The sequence below is a fragment of the Thermobia domestica genome, chromosome 5, assembly GCF_964235325.1.
Source record: "Thermobia domestica chromosome 5, izTheDome1.hap1.1, whole genome shotgun sequence".
NCBI classification, from domain to species: Eukaryota; Metazoa; Arthropoda; class Insecta; order Zygentoma; family Lepismatidae; genus Thermobia; species Thermobia domestica.
The window spans coordinates 174,661,979-174,681,443 of NC_137458.1; the positions used below are offsets into that span (position 1 = coordinate 174,661,979).

Genomic DNA, 19,465 nt, shown 5'->3' on the forward strand with positions numbered 1-19,465 from the left:
ACATTTCTTTCGGGTTCCCAAGAGAGAGAGGCCCGAAGCTTATAGTTTGTTTAGCTTATACGGAAATCCAGTACTGATTAGCCTTATTAGACAGATATTTCTGTTGTTTCATCCGTTATTTGGTGTAATATTGATTGACAATTAATTGCGTTTACATTTAGGGAAGGTGTGGATTATAAACCTTGATGGCCCTTGTACGGCTCATGCTAAGAAGGTTCCTTAGTAATTATTTTTCACCTACCGTCGGGGGTCCCCACGAAGTGGGGCCCGGGCCGGCGGCACCGCTCGCCCCGTCCTTACGCCGCCACTGCCACTGATGACTAGAAACGTGTGATAATGATCAGATTACTCATAGTTCACTTATTTCATACGATGGGTCGTATGTTTATGTATGGTGGACACCCAAAAAAGCGTATGATCCGCAGTGTCTCAGTCCAACCCTGAAACATGTGATACCCTTGGCCACAATATATTGATTTTCATTGGGACCCGAGCTGATGTTTACCGGTCACATCACTGTCCGTGATATGCCGCCATTTTAGGAGGGCATCTGCATTATGTGATCAAGAGGTTTTCGAGCAATTACACCATATTCCAAGATTATAATGCACTCTTCACACTATTGGAGCTGTTGAGGCGTGGTTTGAGGAACATTGGGATGAAGTAGAATGACCCAGTTACCTTTCCTAGCCCGCACAATTCCCGAACCTGAATATAACTATTCATCTTTGGTCAGATTCGGAGATACGAATTCGGCACGGCCACTACTTTCATGGAACTGAGTGTTGCACTGCACGCGGAACGGTGTAAGATTCTACTCGCTACCATTTACAAACTCTACAATTCCATTGCACGTTGTATCAGAGCTGTGCGACAGCCATATTAATCTGGTAAAGTGCACTTTTCAGATATTTCTATTATTTTGATAACCGTTTGTATTACTTAATGCCTACTTTCTACCTTAGAAATTTCTTGTTGAGGAACTACATAAAAGCTAACAAAAATTAAACCCTCTTTCATTACTTTTGAATAAAACTCCATCCATTTATAACACAGAAAACAAATAGTTTTACAAAAAATCATAACTAGAGAGGCAAAATATGAAATTTAATATTTTAAACTATATCTTGTAGATCAATTGGAGGAAGAATCTTAATTTTTCATGATACGTTGAATCTTTAAATAGTATGTTTTTAAATGTTCATATCTCATAATATTTTGTCTAAATTTTCGTATTTAATATAAAAATCTTCATATTTCTTTATATCCTGTATATGTCGTATCCCTAAACAGATGTCTAAATTCGTTGAACCCAATTTTTATAACCTTCAAAAATAAGCTTACCTCCTCTTCCACAAGTAAGGGGAGCTTCTTTTCTTATCAGATTAACAGCAATGGACCGAAGTTTACTTATCAGTAATATCTTATCTGTACTGGTAGAGGGAACAAACAACAAGCATAACAACGAATGACAATATACCATTTTGCTGAAGTTACGTGAAAATTAAGAGCTGAAGAAAAGACAGTAGGAGTGCCACACAAAAATATACTTTATTTTTTTCTTTTTCATACATAAAATGTCATTTATATGCATACGGTGGTGAAGAAACACTTTACAGAATTGTACATATACATATGTTATGTATTTCACTGCAATACGATGTTGTTTCATAGTTTTAGGTTTACAATTCACTACTTAAAATAACAGTATAAACTGGCAATTTAACATTTACTTAAATATTTAACAGAACATTTGAACTTGCCAACATGTACAATTCAAATTTGTAGAAACAAAAATGCAACAAGAAATTATGTATCATGAGAGAAAGTAGGGTGTTACATTTGTAAGCAATATAGATAATCAACTAAATAGTTTATAGGATTGAAAGTTGCCCTTTCCAATACTAAAAATCAGTTTTATGAACAATTGAAATACATATTACATGAAATAGTTCTGACTATTCCTGAAAGTATTGTTTTATGTAAACAGCAATAACACGTTAAGAGTACTTAAACAGTTTTAAATTTGAACAAAAAAGAAAAAGAAAAATCTCGGATGGTAAAGAGAATGAGATATTTAATACCCGAAGCTGCTACAATAAAATAATATTTGAATACATAACATTTCGATTATGCATCACTTCATCCGACCAATAGTGTTTAAAGTAGATTCATTATAATTGCATATGAAACTCACAATGCCGTGGCCAAGCAACATAATGTCATGACTATATCTGCTTATTTAATTTGATTTTGAATCGTCTTTACGAAAAATGCAACTTACACATATAAATTCAGAAACTTTGAACTCCAGTACATGCCTCATCTCCATCTAATGAGGTATTATGTTCTGGAAAACAATGAAAAATTATTCCTGTTTTCTCTGTCATTCGAATTTGTATCCAGTTGACACTGAGAAGTATTTCAAGGATTAACCTCTTACTTTTAATCAATTTCAATTAAATCACTTTACTTATTTCTTTGTGTTTTTGAAAGATCTTTACACAGTTTATTTCCTATACTAGCATTACGTTATTAAAATTTTAAAACAGTTCGAGTTACTCAATGAAGTACTTAGAAGAGCAACAAAAACCAATCATTCTAATTTTTCTATGAAAACTTAAGACTCTAGGCAAACGATAGAAAGTCATTAATGCAGTGGTGGAAATTTATATGTTAAACTTATTTAACCAGTATGATTACTTGTGTCAAAATTGGACATGGAATGTGGATTTTTTAAAATTAAAAACAAAGGAAGAGAAAAAGTAAAATGGAGAAAGAAACTCCTTTTTTTGAACATAAAGATAATAAATAAAAATCTTGTGGATAAGTAATACTTCAGGTTATGTTACATGGTTGTCGGTTTAAAACTGCAACAATGAAAAACACTACAAGATCATTTGAAACAAAAAACTTGATTGTAATTGGTCAGGAAACCGACAAGTAGCTGAACACAAGATACTGTGTTCTAAGCATTCAAATACATTACGTCATATTACAACAACAGACAAGATTTTAAGACCACTCATTTTATTTATTTATTTATTTATTTATTTTCCAAATTTATTATCTGTAAATTGGATTTAATTGAATTTAATCATCTGGTACTATTTAAGAACTTACTGGTGAAATTAAATTAACAGTAGAATCCTAGTTGAACAATTTATGCAGACAAAACCTATAATTTGAAACTTATCATCAGAGAGAAAGGTTGATCTGAAACTAGAAATAAAAAGGGTAAAATGGAAATTTCCTCAACGAATCAAACATTCTGATGGTACATAAGTCCTATTTCTTGAAAGAAAACAAAAATTTCGAAATTTTATCCATTTTTATCGCTAGTATCAATTGCGTGTAAAACTATCTTTTAGGTGTTTGAAGTATGTGATAAATCGATGATAAAGATCAAAGAAGAAAGAACAGAATTTAAAAGTAGACTTTTTATGAACTGAAATAGAAACAACCAAACGAAAAGTTTTATGTTCAATAGAATACCTGCTACATTTCTAAGAAAACTCTCATCGAAACTATATGAATTAGAAAACCAATATGAGAAGTTGTGAAACATAAAAGAGTGATACTAATTACTAAATATCAACATAGGACGACAAAATATTCATAATGAGCAAACTGTCTTCAAAGTAAGTTGAATTATTTCAGGACAACCATTTCTCTACATAGAACTACATAAAGTGCACTGCATCAACATCAAATATTTATAATACATAAAATATATACTATACACAGAACAAAAATTTATACAATTCACGCAGAAATCGACAGTACAGGTGTATATTGGGATAGCAACAAGGAAAGTTTTAACTCAATTCCAAGGACATTACACTGTTCCAGATAAAACAAATATGGCTACATATTTTTGTTAAGACTTTAATGTTTAATTTTGAAAATACAAGAAACATGCTGTAAAAGTTCGTTTGGAATCTAAATTACTACGAGACAAAATTCCTAGTTACCCGTAGAGAAGGGCCTAAAATTTCGTTGAAACCAGTATATATCAGAATAAACCTCTCTCTGATACGACTGAATGATCCTGTTAACACAATGTCATTATTTTACATAGCTCGAAACATTTCATGTGCTGTCAAAGAATTACCAAACTTTATGGAACAGATGTAATGAGAAATAATATTGAATAAGACTAACACGTAAAAGATGAATTTTAAATATATAATCAAATTGATAACTATAACCAAGATTGTTCACTTCTACAAAACAGCAACTTTTCTGTATATATCAAGATACCAAATAGATAATTCTAAATAAGGTCAGAAATAATAATATATATACGTAACATTTCAGAAATGTAATATTTTCATATTTTCCAAACTGGTTTCTCAAGCAAAATGGTCGTACAAATTTAATGAGATACTTGCAACACCGTACTTTTCCCTTTTGTAGTTTATATTACTCTGCATTATCCTTCTGAAGAATCGTGTAATATCAATGGCAGTATTAAATTTAAAGCATAAAAAAATCTGTGCAAAGCGAATTTGAATCAATAGCAATCTAAATTCCTAAACAAATAAATCATTATATTTTCCTTTACTTTACATTTTGCAAATAGCTTAAAGTAAAGCTATTGTATTCGATACGTTCACTACAATATCTAAAATTTGTTTTAGTTATTGACTCCGTGTTTCTACCATTACATTATAATGACTCCTTAGAACTATGTACAATCAAATTATTTACAACAAATGGAAGCACTGAAGTATTGTCTGAAATGTCTGAGCACACTTGTGTGCAGGAAATAAGTAAAATTTTCCAATACTTTTCATAGCAATTCTTTTCAGTAAGTTCACTCGTATCAATATGAGCGTTATAGATAAGAATGTGCAAGAAACATACTATGTAATATATAGTTGTTGTATTGTTTCCTACATAAAATATATTTTTGTAAAAATGGAACCAGTTTCCTAAAATAGAGACAAAATCAAGTTCTCATTTCTTCAGTTGGTTTAGCAAGGAATGAATGGTAAAAAATTGAATACAAACAAAGAAACATTCAAAATATTTAACATATTGAATCAACTCACTGTCAACCTGTACCATAACAGACTAACATTATCAACATTTATTATGTAACAGATTCAAACCTGCATTAAACAACTCCTCTACAAAATTCTTACAATGGGAATGCATTATTTACATGTGTTTGTTCTCTATCCCTCTTCTGTCAATTATTTGCAACTCAGCATACTATACATATTGTGTTTTAACAGAGTAAAGAACTTGGATTGAAATATTTTGTCTTACACTAATTTTTCTGTCTCGTTCGCTCTTCCTTTTTTTGCATCTAAATTCACGCAAGCACTAAAAGATATGTCTATGTTGACATCTATGACTTCTTTACTCGTTTTATTTAAACAACCATGCAATATAATTCTACTGGTACGTTGTATTATTTATCTTTAATGGTTTCAGTATATTGTTTCCCCATTAGCCTTTCTGGCTGATGGTCTGTATGACACCACCTAATCCAGGCAAAGTGCTTGTTCCCATAAGGAATTCATCTACTTCACGGGCAGCTTGACGACCTTCAGATATTGCCCAAACCACCAACGATTGTCCTCGACGACAGTCTGAAAGAAAAGCAGGGAAAACTCTGTCATGTTGATTCCATATCTATAACTTCTAAACTCTTTTTAATTGCTTAACAGATGTAGCAGGTATATGTAACAGATTCAAACATTTGTGCATATACACAAGATGACCCAATAAAACTTTCCACTTTTTAAACACTACTTAAACGAAGTACTGCAGATAGGAACGTATTTGTTCAAAAATATAAAATTGTATTGAAAAAGTTTGTAATTACATTGTTCTGATTTGAATTATTCTGTTTTGTTGTGTGTTGAAATGACAATAATTGATAATACAATTAATGCCAATAATGCCTAATAAAACTTAGCACTTTTTGACCGAATGAAGCGCTGTCAGTAGAGGAACAAGAGGAGTGGAGGTCGTCGCTTTTGCTCACCACTCTTTTGCCGTTTTCAATCATTATTACTGTTTGGTTAGAAGCTCATCACGCGTAGTAGTCGATTAAAAAAATAAATAAAAAGAAGCACTCTTGTCCATCACTTAATCACGCTATCACTAATTTATATTTCTTTCTTTTATTTAGTAGTTTCTGTAGTGTGGGATTATATAATCTCCTTCCTTTAGCCATGCATTATGTGTTTGTCTTTGTGGTGGCAGTGTGTGTAGGTATCAACAAGTTACAGACCCTACAGAAAACTGCTGCAGACAATAACTCAACGCTCTGAGACCTGATAACAGGCAAAACAACTGTTGACAATAAAAATACAAGATAGATTCTAGAATGCAAAAGAGGCACAAAAACTGGATTGTGCACACGGATAAATAAATAAAAAAAAAAGTATTACACTCTACAATGAAAAATCATGTCTTGGTCTGAATAGCGTAAACGCTTGTCCTATGATAGAGAACGAACACAAAACATTAAATACTGACATGTAAACAAAACTCCTAAACAAAAACTGGATCGTGCATAGGGAAAAATAGTCATATTTTACATTTTTTTCTCGTGACTAGCGTAAACGTTTGTTTGCAGGCGTTGATCAACTGGCATTTTCCTTTCATCTTCAATAAATATTACAAATACACAACTACGTAGGTAATATAGGGTTACTTTAGATAATGACAGCCTAGAATTACATGTTTGTTTACTGTATGGTGGATAATGAACAACACAATTTTAGTGCAAACATATTGAGAAAGGCAACCAATAAATCTCATGTGCAATAAACCACGATGTTCTGCACCATTTGGTTTAGGAGATCTAATTGATTATAATGTTAATATGACATGTTCGGCATCCGATGTATGTTACAGTGGTTGATACTTTGATATAGAAAGCCAAAGTGCCTTTGGAGTCTGTTTTTTAATATGTCTACTATGTGCTTCAGATGACAAGCGGCATGGCCTTGAGTTGGCTTCACGCGGCGTCCAATTGGCTTTGAGCGGTGTTGACAATTCGCGACAAGAAGTTCTGCATTCTGACTTCTGCGAATCTTGACAATACCAAAGGCGCTTATTAGAAATATTGTATTAGCACATTAACTGCTCACTTTACGAAGCAGAGACAAGAATTACAAACATATAGGTGAAAACTACATATTTTTATGTCAACTGGTTTTAATAATACACACTTTTAAAGGTTTTCGTATAAAACAATTAGTAAAACGAGGGTTGAGTCCCGCGTCTAATTTCCAGTGGATTTTTCTTCTATTTGGAAAAAGAACTCAACTTTTATTACAGGATAATCAGGGATGTAACCAGCTGGTTGTTCTAGCGTAACATTACTTTCAGAGGAGGAAAGCTTTTTCACACATTAAAAATAGAACAAATGATCTCTTTCAGAATGAAAACATTTTAACTCACCATACATACTATACACATATTATATTTTCACGATGCTACCTTATCAAAAGACGGTAGAGGTCTGCACGGCTCGGGCCGTAAATTTTTAAATATACAACCATATTCCTCGGGCGTTTTCGGGCCTAACTTTGTAAGTAGGCGCGATACAACGATACATATTTCACCGTTCTTTCTGGAGAACTTTTAAAACACAACTGCAAAATTAAACCTCTAATTGCTGTAAATAAAATTTCAATTTTGCATTATTATGTTTCTGTAATTCGGGCTTATTTCGTGATCATTTGATTATCACTCGAGCTCGGGCCTAAATGCTAAAACATGTTTCGGATTTGGGTTGGGCCTCACATTGTAAATTCACGGGCCAGGCGGGGCCCGGGGTAAAAATTCCGTCCGTGCAGATCTCTAAAAGACTGATCTTGACACTACTGAAGTTGAAAACCGGACTGTAAGAGATGAATCAATAAGCTATTCATAAGAAACCAAATGCTGTTTATAGCAGTCTGTTTATCTGACTTTGTGTTTATGAGGGTAAAAATAGTAAAGGAAAAGAAAACTCAAAAAAATATCAACCCAGATATTACAGTACTATGCAATAATATAGTAGAAAGTTCACAGTGCGCCCAGTTAGGGAAATGAGAGTACAAAGCATATGATTAATTTTAGTTGTTTTAATTAGGTACAGAAACCGTATTGATGATATTTGATTTTTTAAAATTTGCATATTTTATTATAAACGTCCCTCATTTGCTTTAATTATTAAATAAGTTTATTAAATATATACCAGACGAACCTCATTTTGGAGCTGAAAATAGCTTGGAAAGACAGGGCCCCCTTTTCCCCGTGGTTGCACCCGTTTGCAATCTGATTCATATTATATATATATATATATATATATATATATATATATATATATATATATATATATATATATATATATATATACCTAACATCGTAAGAACATAGTACGAGAAGTTTGTAATATTGTTTTGAAATTTACTTCAAGATAGATTCTACCTTATTCGACAGAAGAAACGCACTGTTTTCTCTTTTTTTTTTCTTTTTTTTTCATTCACGTTTCACTATCTTATTATGTGTGACTTTTATTTCCTCTTTTTTCCTTTAGAAGGGATTCAGAAGCATCAGACGTCTGAATGGTGCCATAAATTATTGTAACTCAAAACAAACTCGAGCATATCAAATTGCTTAGGAATCAGAGGGATTGCTTTTGTGACAAGCCCAATAGTGTTATTTGTTATGAAAACTGATAAGGAAACAAAGGGGCTAGTTGTGTAGGAACGTAAATTCTCTTCTAGCATAAACAGAATTCATCAGAGTCTCGATTGCTTTCTTTCGTGGTAGTTCGTTTGTTCTCCAAAATTATAGTTGACAATGGCTTTAAGCAAATCGAGTACAAGTTCGGAGTTTTTTTTTTTTATGTGCTACGAAGTCAAGCTCGAAGAATTATTTTTTTGTGTTTACAATTTTTGGAAACCATAATAATAAATTTACAAGACAGATTCAGACAATGACGAAATATTAACTGACATAGACGATAGTGAAAGTAGTGTTGAAGATGAGTGTTTAGCCTTTCCACTGTAAGAGTTAACAGGTAAGTAATTTAATTGCTATATATACTTCTAGGATGCACAGTTAAAATTCTTGAGTTTGCTGGAATAGCATATTTACATTGTTAATAATGTTGCCAATGTGTGTCATAATCTCAATTGGAGGAAGAGCGAGAAGGAAAAGTGAGTCCGCAGTCCGGCAACATCGCGTGGAATATCGCGCACCATTGGCTACTGCCCGTGATGCTACATCTGAAACACACTATAAAATCTTTCTTACGGCAAAACCCTCAACACATACATACTTGATTAGTTTTGTATTTATTTTGAAATTTTCTTTGTCAAATGCAGATACATAAATGAAAAGATACAAATTACAGAAGAAACTTTCATTTTAATTAATTTTTGAAAATTTTTGTTCAGCACACTGAAAAAGATCTATGATAAAAATTTTACTTAAGTTATAACTTTTTTATAGATTAAGTCACAAAAAATAAGAAAGCAATACAGGATTGTAAGCAGATATGTATGTGTAAGTCATAACACAGAACATGCGTATTTTCTGTTAATATACACCAAATATCATGCGTGAGACTGCGAATTACGATTACGTACCTCCCGCAGCGAACACTCGTGGAATAGAAGTCTTGTAACGTCCAGATGGAGTACTTATATTACTTCGAGGATCCAGATCCAAGCTCAGTTCATTGGCTATGTAGCGTTCTGGGCCAAGGAATCCCATTGCAAGTAATACTAAGTCGCATTTATACACCTTTGGCAAAGAAGAAAAAAATACCACCACATTAATTTTATCACGGCATTATAAATAGTTCAATAAATAGTTCAGGTTGTTAACAACAGAATTAAAGCAGTTTAAATGACTACACAATACATTATACCGAACAAAACAATCAGACTTATACAATATCGTAAGTATTCATTTTAGCACAAACAAAAAAGGATAATACAAAACTATGAATTTTATAAAGAGGGGAAGATCTCCATTCCACTTCTATTATTTACATATGATCAGTTCCAGAAATTAGATTCTCAGTTTTAACGTTTGGACTTTCAAAATTACAGAATTTCTCGATAGATTTCTCGTGCATAACATTTATTATTATTATTATTTTATTTCTGTTTCCAGTTAACTAAAAGTTGTTATACCTTTTCGGAGTCAGGTACTTCATCCATTTTCCAACGACCAGTTTCATCCTTAGTCCAATTCACTAGAACAGTTTTGATACCGCACACATGTCCGTTGCCATCATCCAGAAATTCCTGCAACAAATACAGGTTAATTATTTAAGTAACATTTAGATAAAGTGTAATCTTACGTTCAAAAAACAATAGATGTATTTCAAATTTATTTATTTTAAAAATCTTTAGATGACGTAACATACGTACAGAAAATGTAAAGTTATTTTTAAAGAATAGGATTTTTCTTATACCTCTAAATTTCTAATACAGTGAAACCTCCTACCGGACATCTCTCAACAGCGGATACCTCCATAACACAGATTTTGTTTTCAAATATATGTATTATTACGGGACAGAACTCTTCCTTCTATGGACACAGGCGGCACTAGTTTTAGTAACCTCTTCACCGGACAGAAATTATTCTCTTCTCATATATATTCAATACAGTGAAAGAAGTTTGCCATTACACGAGCACGAAGCCGTCTAATTAAGCCAGCAGTTACAAGTAAATTTTGAAGAGAAATTAATGTACGCAAAATATACACGCAAACAGCTATGCACACTTTTTTTTTTTTTTTTTTTTGCCAAAGAAATTTAAAATACCCATGATTGCTGACTTCCATCTATGTTTTCAGTATTTAAAAACAGTGTTCTTTATTCTTATTGCGTTACTTTCAGTACAGTCAGGTGGCGCGTTAAGAATTTTACAAGGTTATGATACGTACTTAAGAATAAACTGACCACACATAGAGTACATATTTTGGAGTATGTGTCCATATACTTACCTTTCCCAGCGACGTTTTCGTTTCTTTACAGAGGGGAAATTAACCCCTAATTCTTCCAGTAACTCGAACATTGTGTACAGTGTTTTGATATTAGTCTATACACATTTACATTTATTATCTATGGATTTACTGTGTAATGTACACAATTACCACATAAACTATATGTAACTTCTCTGTAACGGACACTTCTGATTTACAGACAAATAATCGTGTCCCATCCGTGTTTATAAGAGGTTTAACTGTATTTCAATTCGTCATTCTTAAAATGGGTATAAAAGATTAGTATTTCTTTATTCCTCAACTATCTTTTTAAAGATCTCAGAAGCATTCAACTGATCAAGAGCGAAGATAAAATCCTGAGTACAATGTCCTGTTTTGCTTCCATCTCTTCTATAATTTCCACTGAATCAATGCTTTAACTCATAATAATAATAATAATAATAATAATAATAATAATAATAATAATAATAATAATAATAATAATAATAATAATAATAATAATAATAATAATAATAATAATAATAATAATAATAATAAGAAGAAGAAGAAGAAGAAGAAGAAGAAGAATCCTATAATGCAGATATTTCGGATTTACTCTATTCCTTTTAAAATAAACAAGTTGCAATATTCTAGTTAAAGAAATATATTATCTTTTTTGCTCAGATAAATAGTTTCTTAATAGATTCACATTAAATTTTTGTACAGGGTGAGGTGTAAGTCTGTTAACCTTTCAGCACACGAACAGCGTGGCGTTCACACTTGGTTCATGGTATATGTTGTTCGAGTGGGTAATGGACATATTGCACGACATGGTCGCCATGGCGGCCATCTTGAAAGCCGCCATCTTGGGTCCAACTTCGGTTTTTTAAATGAGAAGGGGAGATGTGGGGTATCATTTGACACGAGCTAGATCTCAGGGAAACAGTGGTGCAGCCCATTTTCACCTACCGTTATTGGTTAAGAAGTTATTGAGTCACAAAAGGTGAAAACCTGGCATTACAACATGTTCTCCAGGTGAAGTAAGATGTCGCTAACAATCCCAGAACTAATAGAGATAGTGGAGAAGAGTGGTGGACGATCTGCCAGGGTGACTCCAGCTGGGTTTAATGCATCCCACCCCGAGAGGGAGAACATCTCACACGTTGCAGTGTTCAAGTTGTTGAAGAAGTTCCATGAGACGGGCTTGGTGCACGACAAGGATCGATTTGGATGCCCACGGACTGCTACTGCCGATGACAAGGCGACAGAAGGAAAGCCCAAAACGCAGTTCTCGTCGTGTGGCATCCATAACAGGAATCAGTCAGTGATCAGTGCCACGGGTGTTGCATGTGAACAAGTGGTACCCATACAAGCTGCAACTCCAGCAACGGAGGATGGTCCAGACAGGCGAGTGCAGTTTGCTGAATGGGCCACAAAAGATGTGAGGAGGATCCCATGTTGCCACAACGTGTTCTTTTCAGTGATGACGCATTATGTTTCGTCCATGGAGAGGTCAATTAACAAAATCATAGATACTGGAGTGACACAAATCCAGATTGGCGCCAAGATAGCAAAGAGGTGGGTGGAGAAAAGGTGATGGTGTGGTGTGGAATCTGGGGGACGCGCATTATTAGATCGTACTTCATCCACGGCATCCTGACTGGTAAGAAATATCGTGATCTGCTCGAGGATGATGCGTTCCATGCTCTCTTAAATGAGGACAGTGATTTCCCATTCTTTTTCCAGTAAGACGGGGATCCACCTCACTATATGTTATGTTCACGCCAATGGCTCAGTAGACAATTTCCGGAACATTGGATAGGGTGACGGGGACCAATAAAGTGCCCACCACGATCCCCAGATCTTACGCCGCTAGACTTCTTCCTCTGGGCTATCTGAAGAACCTGGTTTATCAAAAACCCATCCATGATATCCACCATCTGATGCAGCGAATTCTGCAATGTTGTGAAACCGTCGACTCGGACATGCTGTTGCAAGTCCATGTAGATTGGCAGAGGCGCTTGCAGTGTGTCTTGCTCAAGAAGAACTGCACATAGAGCACATGCTGTAATGCCAAATTTTCACCCTTTGTGACGCAACCAATAAATTCTTAACCAATAACGGTAAGTGAAAATGGACTGCATCACTGTTTTCCTGAGATCGAGCTCATGTCAAATGATATCCCACATGTTCCCCTTCCCATTTAAAAATCCAAAGTTGGATTCAAGATGACGGCTTCCAAGATGGCCGCCACGGCTACCATGTGCAATATGGTCCATTATCCACCCCGACCAACATATATCATGAACCAAGTGTGAACGCCACGCCGTTCGTGTGCTACAGGAGTGTTAACCGACTTATGCCTCACCCTGTAGTTTACAGTGGAAACAATTGATAATTGCAAAGTAAAATGTATAGTATTGTCAGAAAATGTACAATGGTCGTCCTTGTTGAAAAATCCCTATTCGCTTCTTAGTAATGATGTATACTACGCTTAATAGTCTTTAAAGGACTAGTCTTTCGCTGACAAATATTTTTGCCTAACACTTGAAAAAATAAATAAAATGTGAGTACATAGTTGTCCTTATCTAAAATGAATAAGTATAAAAATTGTAATTCTATTTCATTTTTAGCAACTAGCCTTCATGTATTAAAATAAATGTTAAGTAAGTCAACTTAATATATTACCTTACTCAATGTATTATACTGACGAGGATCACGGCCAAATTTTAGTTTCACTTCTTCGTGTCCATAATCTACTTTGAATACACGTGGAAACTGTGGCCATGGATTATCCTTACTTCTGGTTGGAGGTGGAGTTGGTAAAATTTCAAAGGTTGTAATGCTTTTAGCGCCCTAAAAATAAACAAATGAATGACAATATTTAATTATGAATATTAACTAAATGCAAAATTATGAAAATATCTTTAAGTCAAATCACGGAAACGTGATCACGGCTACGAAAAATGTAGTTTACAAGAATAAGACCATATTATAGTTAAGTCATTCTCTGCACATAATTGTATTATTTAATATGAATATTAATTCTACAAGAATGTATTATTTCTTGGTACCATCCTTTGATTTAGAACAGCAATTTTGATCTATGTTTCAACCTAATATAGTATAACAAAATGTTGATTTGAATTATCCCAGCATTGTTATAGGTTTAAGGCTCTATATACACATAAATGTTGATGAGAAAAAATTTGATTTCGTGTAAATGGTCAGATACGAGAAATTTATACTACTGTTAGTTTCAGTATTCTTTTGTTATTTTGGTGTGAGGGTCAATAAAGTTTAGATTGTTACATAGAAATTTTAAATTTAACATCATTCTTACAAAGTATAAATATTTCATATCTTCGAATCTATATTGCTTTGTGTATTGTAGTTTTGAAATTTTAAAATATTTGTTTCAAAATAACTCATCATTACTCTTCTTAAAAGAGATAGAGAGTTTTCCATGGCTAATTCATTCGTTTGTACAATTTTTCTGAGAACTGCAAATTTCTCTTCTGCACTCCCAGAGCATAGAAAATACACAAGTACAAACAAAAAGATTGGAAAGTTTAGGAGCACTATTCCATAATAAGCTATACAAAGGACTCAAACAAAACAAATTAATCTTAAATTTAACGAATGTGAACATTCTGGCATAATTCAGTCCAATATTGGCAGAAATTCGAACGCATCAGGACTGGAACTACTTTGAATATGAACGAAAAATCCTAGTACATTCTGCCTCAGAATCCGAACGCTGTTCTGGAATCCGAATGCCCAGCAAGTTTTTCGTGTGTGTTTGTGCGTATGATTTTCCCGCGCTTGTGCTACCAATATATCTTGTTATTCATTTCGTTGTCGGAAGCTGTAGAAGAACATCTGTTGTTATTGTAGCTGCTAATTTAATGCTTTCTACCCATTTTGTGCTATATAACCTAGCGTATTTGCCACTGGTTCTAAGAAGTTCCTTTTTTATTCAAGTATTATTGATAATATTTGTCGGTCCTCGTGGCCGAGCGTGCTAGTGCAAAGGGCTAGTAATGATAAACGCTTTTATACCGAGCGAAGTAGCTCAAATGGTAGAGCGTTGGCTTCACATTCGGGAGGTCGCGGGTTTGATTCCCGCTGCCGACCATCCTGACGGGTTTTCAAGAGTTTTCCTCAGTTCTACCAGATAAATGCTGTCTGTGATTGTACCTACTAAACAGGCCCTGCCCGATACTTTTCCCAAATCCTTTCCACTGTTATTGTTGTTAGATCGCCAGTATAAAATGGCCTCTGAGCTGTATCCGGTGATTAGCTGTATCCGGTGATCTGACAAACTAACTTTTTGTCAGATCCTCAAACCTACAACAATGATACAATAACACAAATAAGCATTTTATTAAACATCTTTAAAAGGAAGTTTAGGTATTAACAATACCTACAGTACATAGAGACGGCTTCAATTTGTGTTCCACCACCTGACGTCCTAACAGGCCGAGAGACAACTCAAGTCTCTGTCTATGATTATTTAAAAATCCATAGGACGACAGGTTTCTTTGCAGTCAGATCATTACACGTGATGAAAATGAGTATTTCTGTGATATTCTGTTGGTGGTCATGAGTGGTTAAATTCAAGCCAGAAGGTACTGCCAACTGTTCAAAGAGGAAAGTTTTAGACAGAGATCATTGTACACATGGTGAAATATCGATTATCCAGTGTTAGGGAAATTCCAGATGGCTGTGCTGTGATGGTAGGGAATCTTTACGCAAAGTAACTACAACTAGCTCACGATGTTAAATACAAAATTTTGATAATCAGAGTGAGAGAGAAACTTCTGCTTCAGGTCAATAACATCCTGTGCTACCGGTCCCGGATTGTTACCCAGAAACTCCAAGAACTGCAGGTATATCAACTGCAACGTCCTGCAAGCAATTATGATTTCGCCTCTTCAGCTTGTCACTTGCTTCGCTCCCTCTTGCATTTCCTACAAGGACGAAGGTTTGAAAGTTGATAATCTGTCAAATGGGCTGCGGCAGTTTTTGACCTACAAATCGGCCAAATACGTAGTATCGCCGTAGAGTTGTGGCTCTGGTAGAACATTGGCATATTCAATACAATGATTTTGCTTTGCAGGATAAGGTATGTTATATATGCCGATAAAGAAAGTAAAACGAAACGTTCATCTTTTAAAAATTTTATAATGTGGAAATTTGTTATTTACTTAACACTTATATTAACAGTTACCGAAATGGTCATTACCTGTCGCAAAGAAGTTGCGATACAATCACAGCCTGTATCACCACCACCAATTATAATGACATCTTTATCCTTAGCCAGCAACTCTTGCAGATTGACTTGGTTGCCCATCTGCTTCTTCTGCCACGCTTCCAAAAAGGTCATGGCGTAGTGAATGCCATTCAGCTGTCTTCCTGAGATTGGCAGATCTCTTGGCCACGTGGCTCCCAAACATAACACTAAAGCATCATACTCATCGTATAATTCCTATGGGGAAAATAGATCATCTATAGTAAATAACATAATTCAAAATTTCAACAAATTTATGCAGACAGTTAAAATTTAAAAGGTTAGGAAAAAATGTTTATTTTCGAAAAAGTTGTAATTGGGATAATTTATTAGGTATTTTTATATAAATAACACCCTCTCCAATCAGAAAAATGCATTCTCCTCTTCACAGGTACAATACTTGAACAAAGGTAGTATGGGAAGTAAGGCGGTTTCAAATATGTTCTTCATGTAAGACATGCAAGAACCGAAAATACAATTTATATAAATCATCCCGAACTACCTTGGTCCACATACCAATAGTTTTTAAACAAAGATTACGAAAACAATTTGTTAAACCTCAATGGTGTATGTTATTATAGAGGAGAATGTTTTTATCACATTTCACTGTTATACATGCATAAATAAAGCATTTAAAAATCATGCCAACATTAGACTTTAAAATAAATTTTATATCAGAAATTTTTCGAACCTTGGCTGATATATCCTTGCCAACGTTGATGTTTGTCTTAAACTCAATTCCTTCCTTGGCGAGGAGGTTCACTCTTCTTTGCACCACCTCCTTTGACAGCTTCATTGTGGGAATACCATATTGGAGTAACCCTCCAACACGATCGTTTCGCTCGAAAACAGTTACAAGATGTCCAGCCTGCAAGAAATAGTAATAATTAATTTAAGCAATCGGGGATCGCTCAATTATTCTCGCTTGATCCAAATCTCCGAACAGACTACTTCAATTATATTTGCAACTAGAAAGTGAAGAGAAATACCAAAGTTTCTTATTGGCAACTCTGAAAATCAATCTAGATTATGTAATTTTAATACTTATCATACAATTAGAAATCGAAAGGTGTAAAGAAAATTATTGCGAGGGAAATAGAGATTGCAAGCCCGCATTCGTAAAATTTGTATGAAAAAGTTACTCTTGTAGAAATTAGTAGTCATTCATGTTAATACCACTGAGCACAACTCATTATCTCTCTGTACTATTCCTTATTCTATTAGTATAGCTTACTATCATAATGACATAACGTATGTACATAACAAATTAAGTTTCAAAATGTAACAAATTGTGTTTTGTTTTCAATCAATTACATATACTAATATATGATTTTACATTACATGTTACTTTTGTAAAATAATGTTAGACAAGTAAAGAAAGAAAGGGCATACAGAAACTTAAATCAGTTGTAAGTATATCAGTTATATGGGTGTGATACATAAATCTAAGTAAATACAAGAGTAAACAGATTAAGATTATAAAACTATAAATTATTGAAGAAGTTGTATCAAACACCACTGATTAAGAAAACTCAAATTTTGACAGCTGTAACTAATAAAATTTATTTCCTACATGGGTGATTCAGAAAGTAATGCATTGATGTTTGATGAATTTCAGTTATTTCCCCTTCCTATTTCTTCTCGTTCCAGAGTAATGGAGCAATCCATAACATCCTGTGGTGACGTCCGGTTGAAATAGCAGACTGTCATTAAATTTCTGACTGCGGAAGGTTGTGCGCCCAGGAATATTCAACGCCCATGACGAGTCGTAGCGATACACACCATTACGACCCGGAAACGAAACGTCAGTCGATGGAGTACCGCCAAACGTCCTCCTCTCCGCCCAAAAAATTCAAAGTTGTCCCATCTGCTGGCAAAGTGTTGACATTCTGCCTACAGTCCGGATCTCGAGCTCTGCGACTTTTGAGTCTTCCCTAAACTTAAGGATTACCTTAAGAGCCAACGCTACTGTTGTAACGCGAAGGTGGAAGCAGTAGTTCGGCAATGGTGTCGCCAACAGCCACCACAATTCTTCGCCGACGGCATTAAAAACCTTGTTTCGCGTTGACGCAAGGGTGTTGCCCGTAATGAGGACTATATTGAAAAATTATGCCACTATTTGTAGCTTTCCACTGATACCGTATCGGTGCTATGTATCAAACACAAATTAAGGTGTCACCTTGTTGGCATTACTTTCTGAATCGCCCTTGTACAATTTTAATGGATTTTTATAGAAATTTCGAGATGTTTGAGATGCAGCTAATAGTCAAAATAAATTATATTTAGATCTCAATGTTTGCACAACCAATTTTATTCATTTTATTCAAGTTGTTCCGCTTGAACCCGCTATACACTATAGGCTAACATCAAGCTTAATTAAAAACTATTTGTTTACACTTAACTTTGAGTTTACCCATCTACCACCAATTTGAACTCCATATCGTACTATTGCAGTTATTTAAGGACTTCATTATGCAACAAGTGAAAGCGCAGGTAGCGACACCTATTAACATTTAATATTAGGAATAGTGTGACGCACAGACAGACAGATATTTGACATTTATTATTAATATTGCCGCTGTAGTAAGAAACTTTTTCTCTTTAAAAATATATACAATGTAAATATCACTATTCCGTAAATGTACATTATTATTCATAATATACATCACTGAATTCAACTCTTAGCAAGGGAAATGTGTGCTTCATCTTTTTTTTTTTTTTTTTTCTCTGAGATGGCTATGTTGTGTCAAATGTCTAGTGATGATACAAACCCCAATGTCGTGTTTTCACATTGAACATTTGTATCAATCCAAGTATCTTACATTTTTTCCTCTTAGAATTCATAGGTTTAAAACAAGAGCATCATTTTTCTCTGAAAATTATCACATAACTATTAAAAATAAATGGATATTAAAATTATTCTCCAGGTGACACAGAGATTATAAATTGGCGAGTCTGAGATAGAGAATAAACTAGTACTATTAGAGAAACTTCCAATTTCTAATTTCACAAGTATCTCACTACAGCGGATCATTTTAAATTTAGGTACATAGTTTAATTAGTTTGAAAAATAGAAACGGAAATTTTGTAGTTGTTACCCGATCAAGGATGTAAAAAAGAAATGATTATGCATTTATGCCAAACACAATACAGGATGCTTTAAGTACTGTGTAATTTCGGATTTCAATAAAATTGATATGTTTGCTTCCTGTTTA

General features: G+C 34.1%; 1 protein-coding gene across 2 annotated transcripts in view; it reads right to left on the bottom strand.

Moving 5' to 3' along the window:
* Positions 1 to 1,532: 1,532 nt before the first annotated feature.
* Positions 1,533 to 19,465, bottom strand: part of LOC145686289 (uncharacterized) — a 310,924-nt gene continuing 292,991 nt past the window's right edge. For both annotated transcript variants that reach the window (XM_081759425.1, XM_081759426.1), the window contains 6 exons: positions 16,942 to 17,118; positions 16,206 to 16,448; positions 13,646 to 13,813; positions 10,161 to 10,274; positions 9,609 to 9,765; positions 1,533 to 5,603 (listed from right to left, as the gene is read on the bottom strand). In XM_081759425.1, coding sequence (XP_081615551.1) covers positions 5,461 to 5,603; positions 9,609 to 9,765; positions 10,161 to 10,274; positions 13,646 to 13,813; positions 16,206 to 16,448; positions 16,942 to 17,118 — 1,002 coding nt within the window. In that variant the 3' untranslated portion in view covers positions 1,533 to 5,460. The remainder of the gene's footprint in view (positions 5,604 to 9,608; positions 9,766 to 10,160; positions 10,275 to 13,645; positions 13,814 to 16,205; positions 16,449 to 16,941; positions 17,119 to 19,465) is intronic.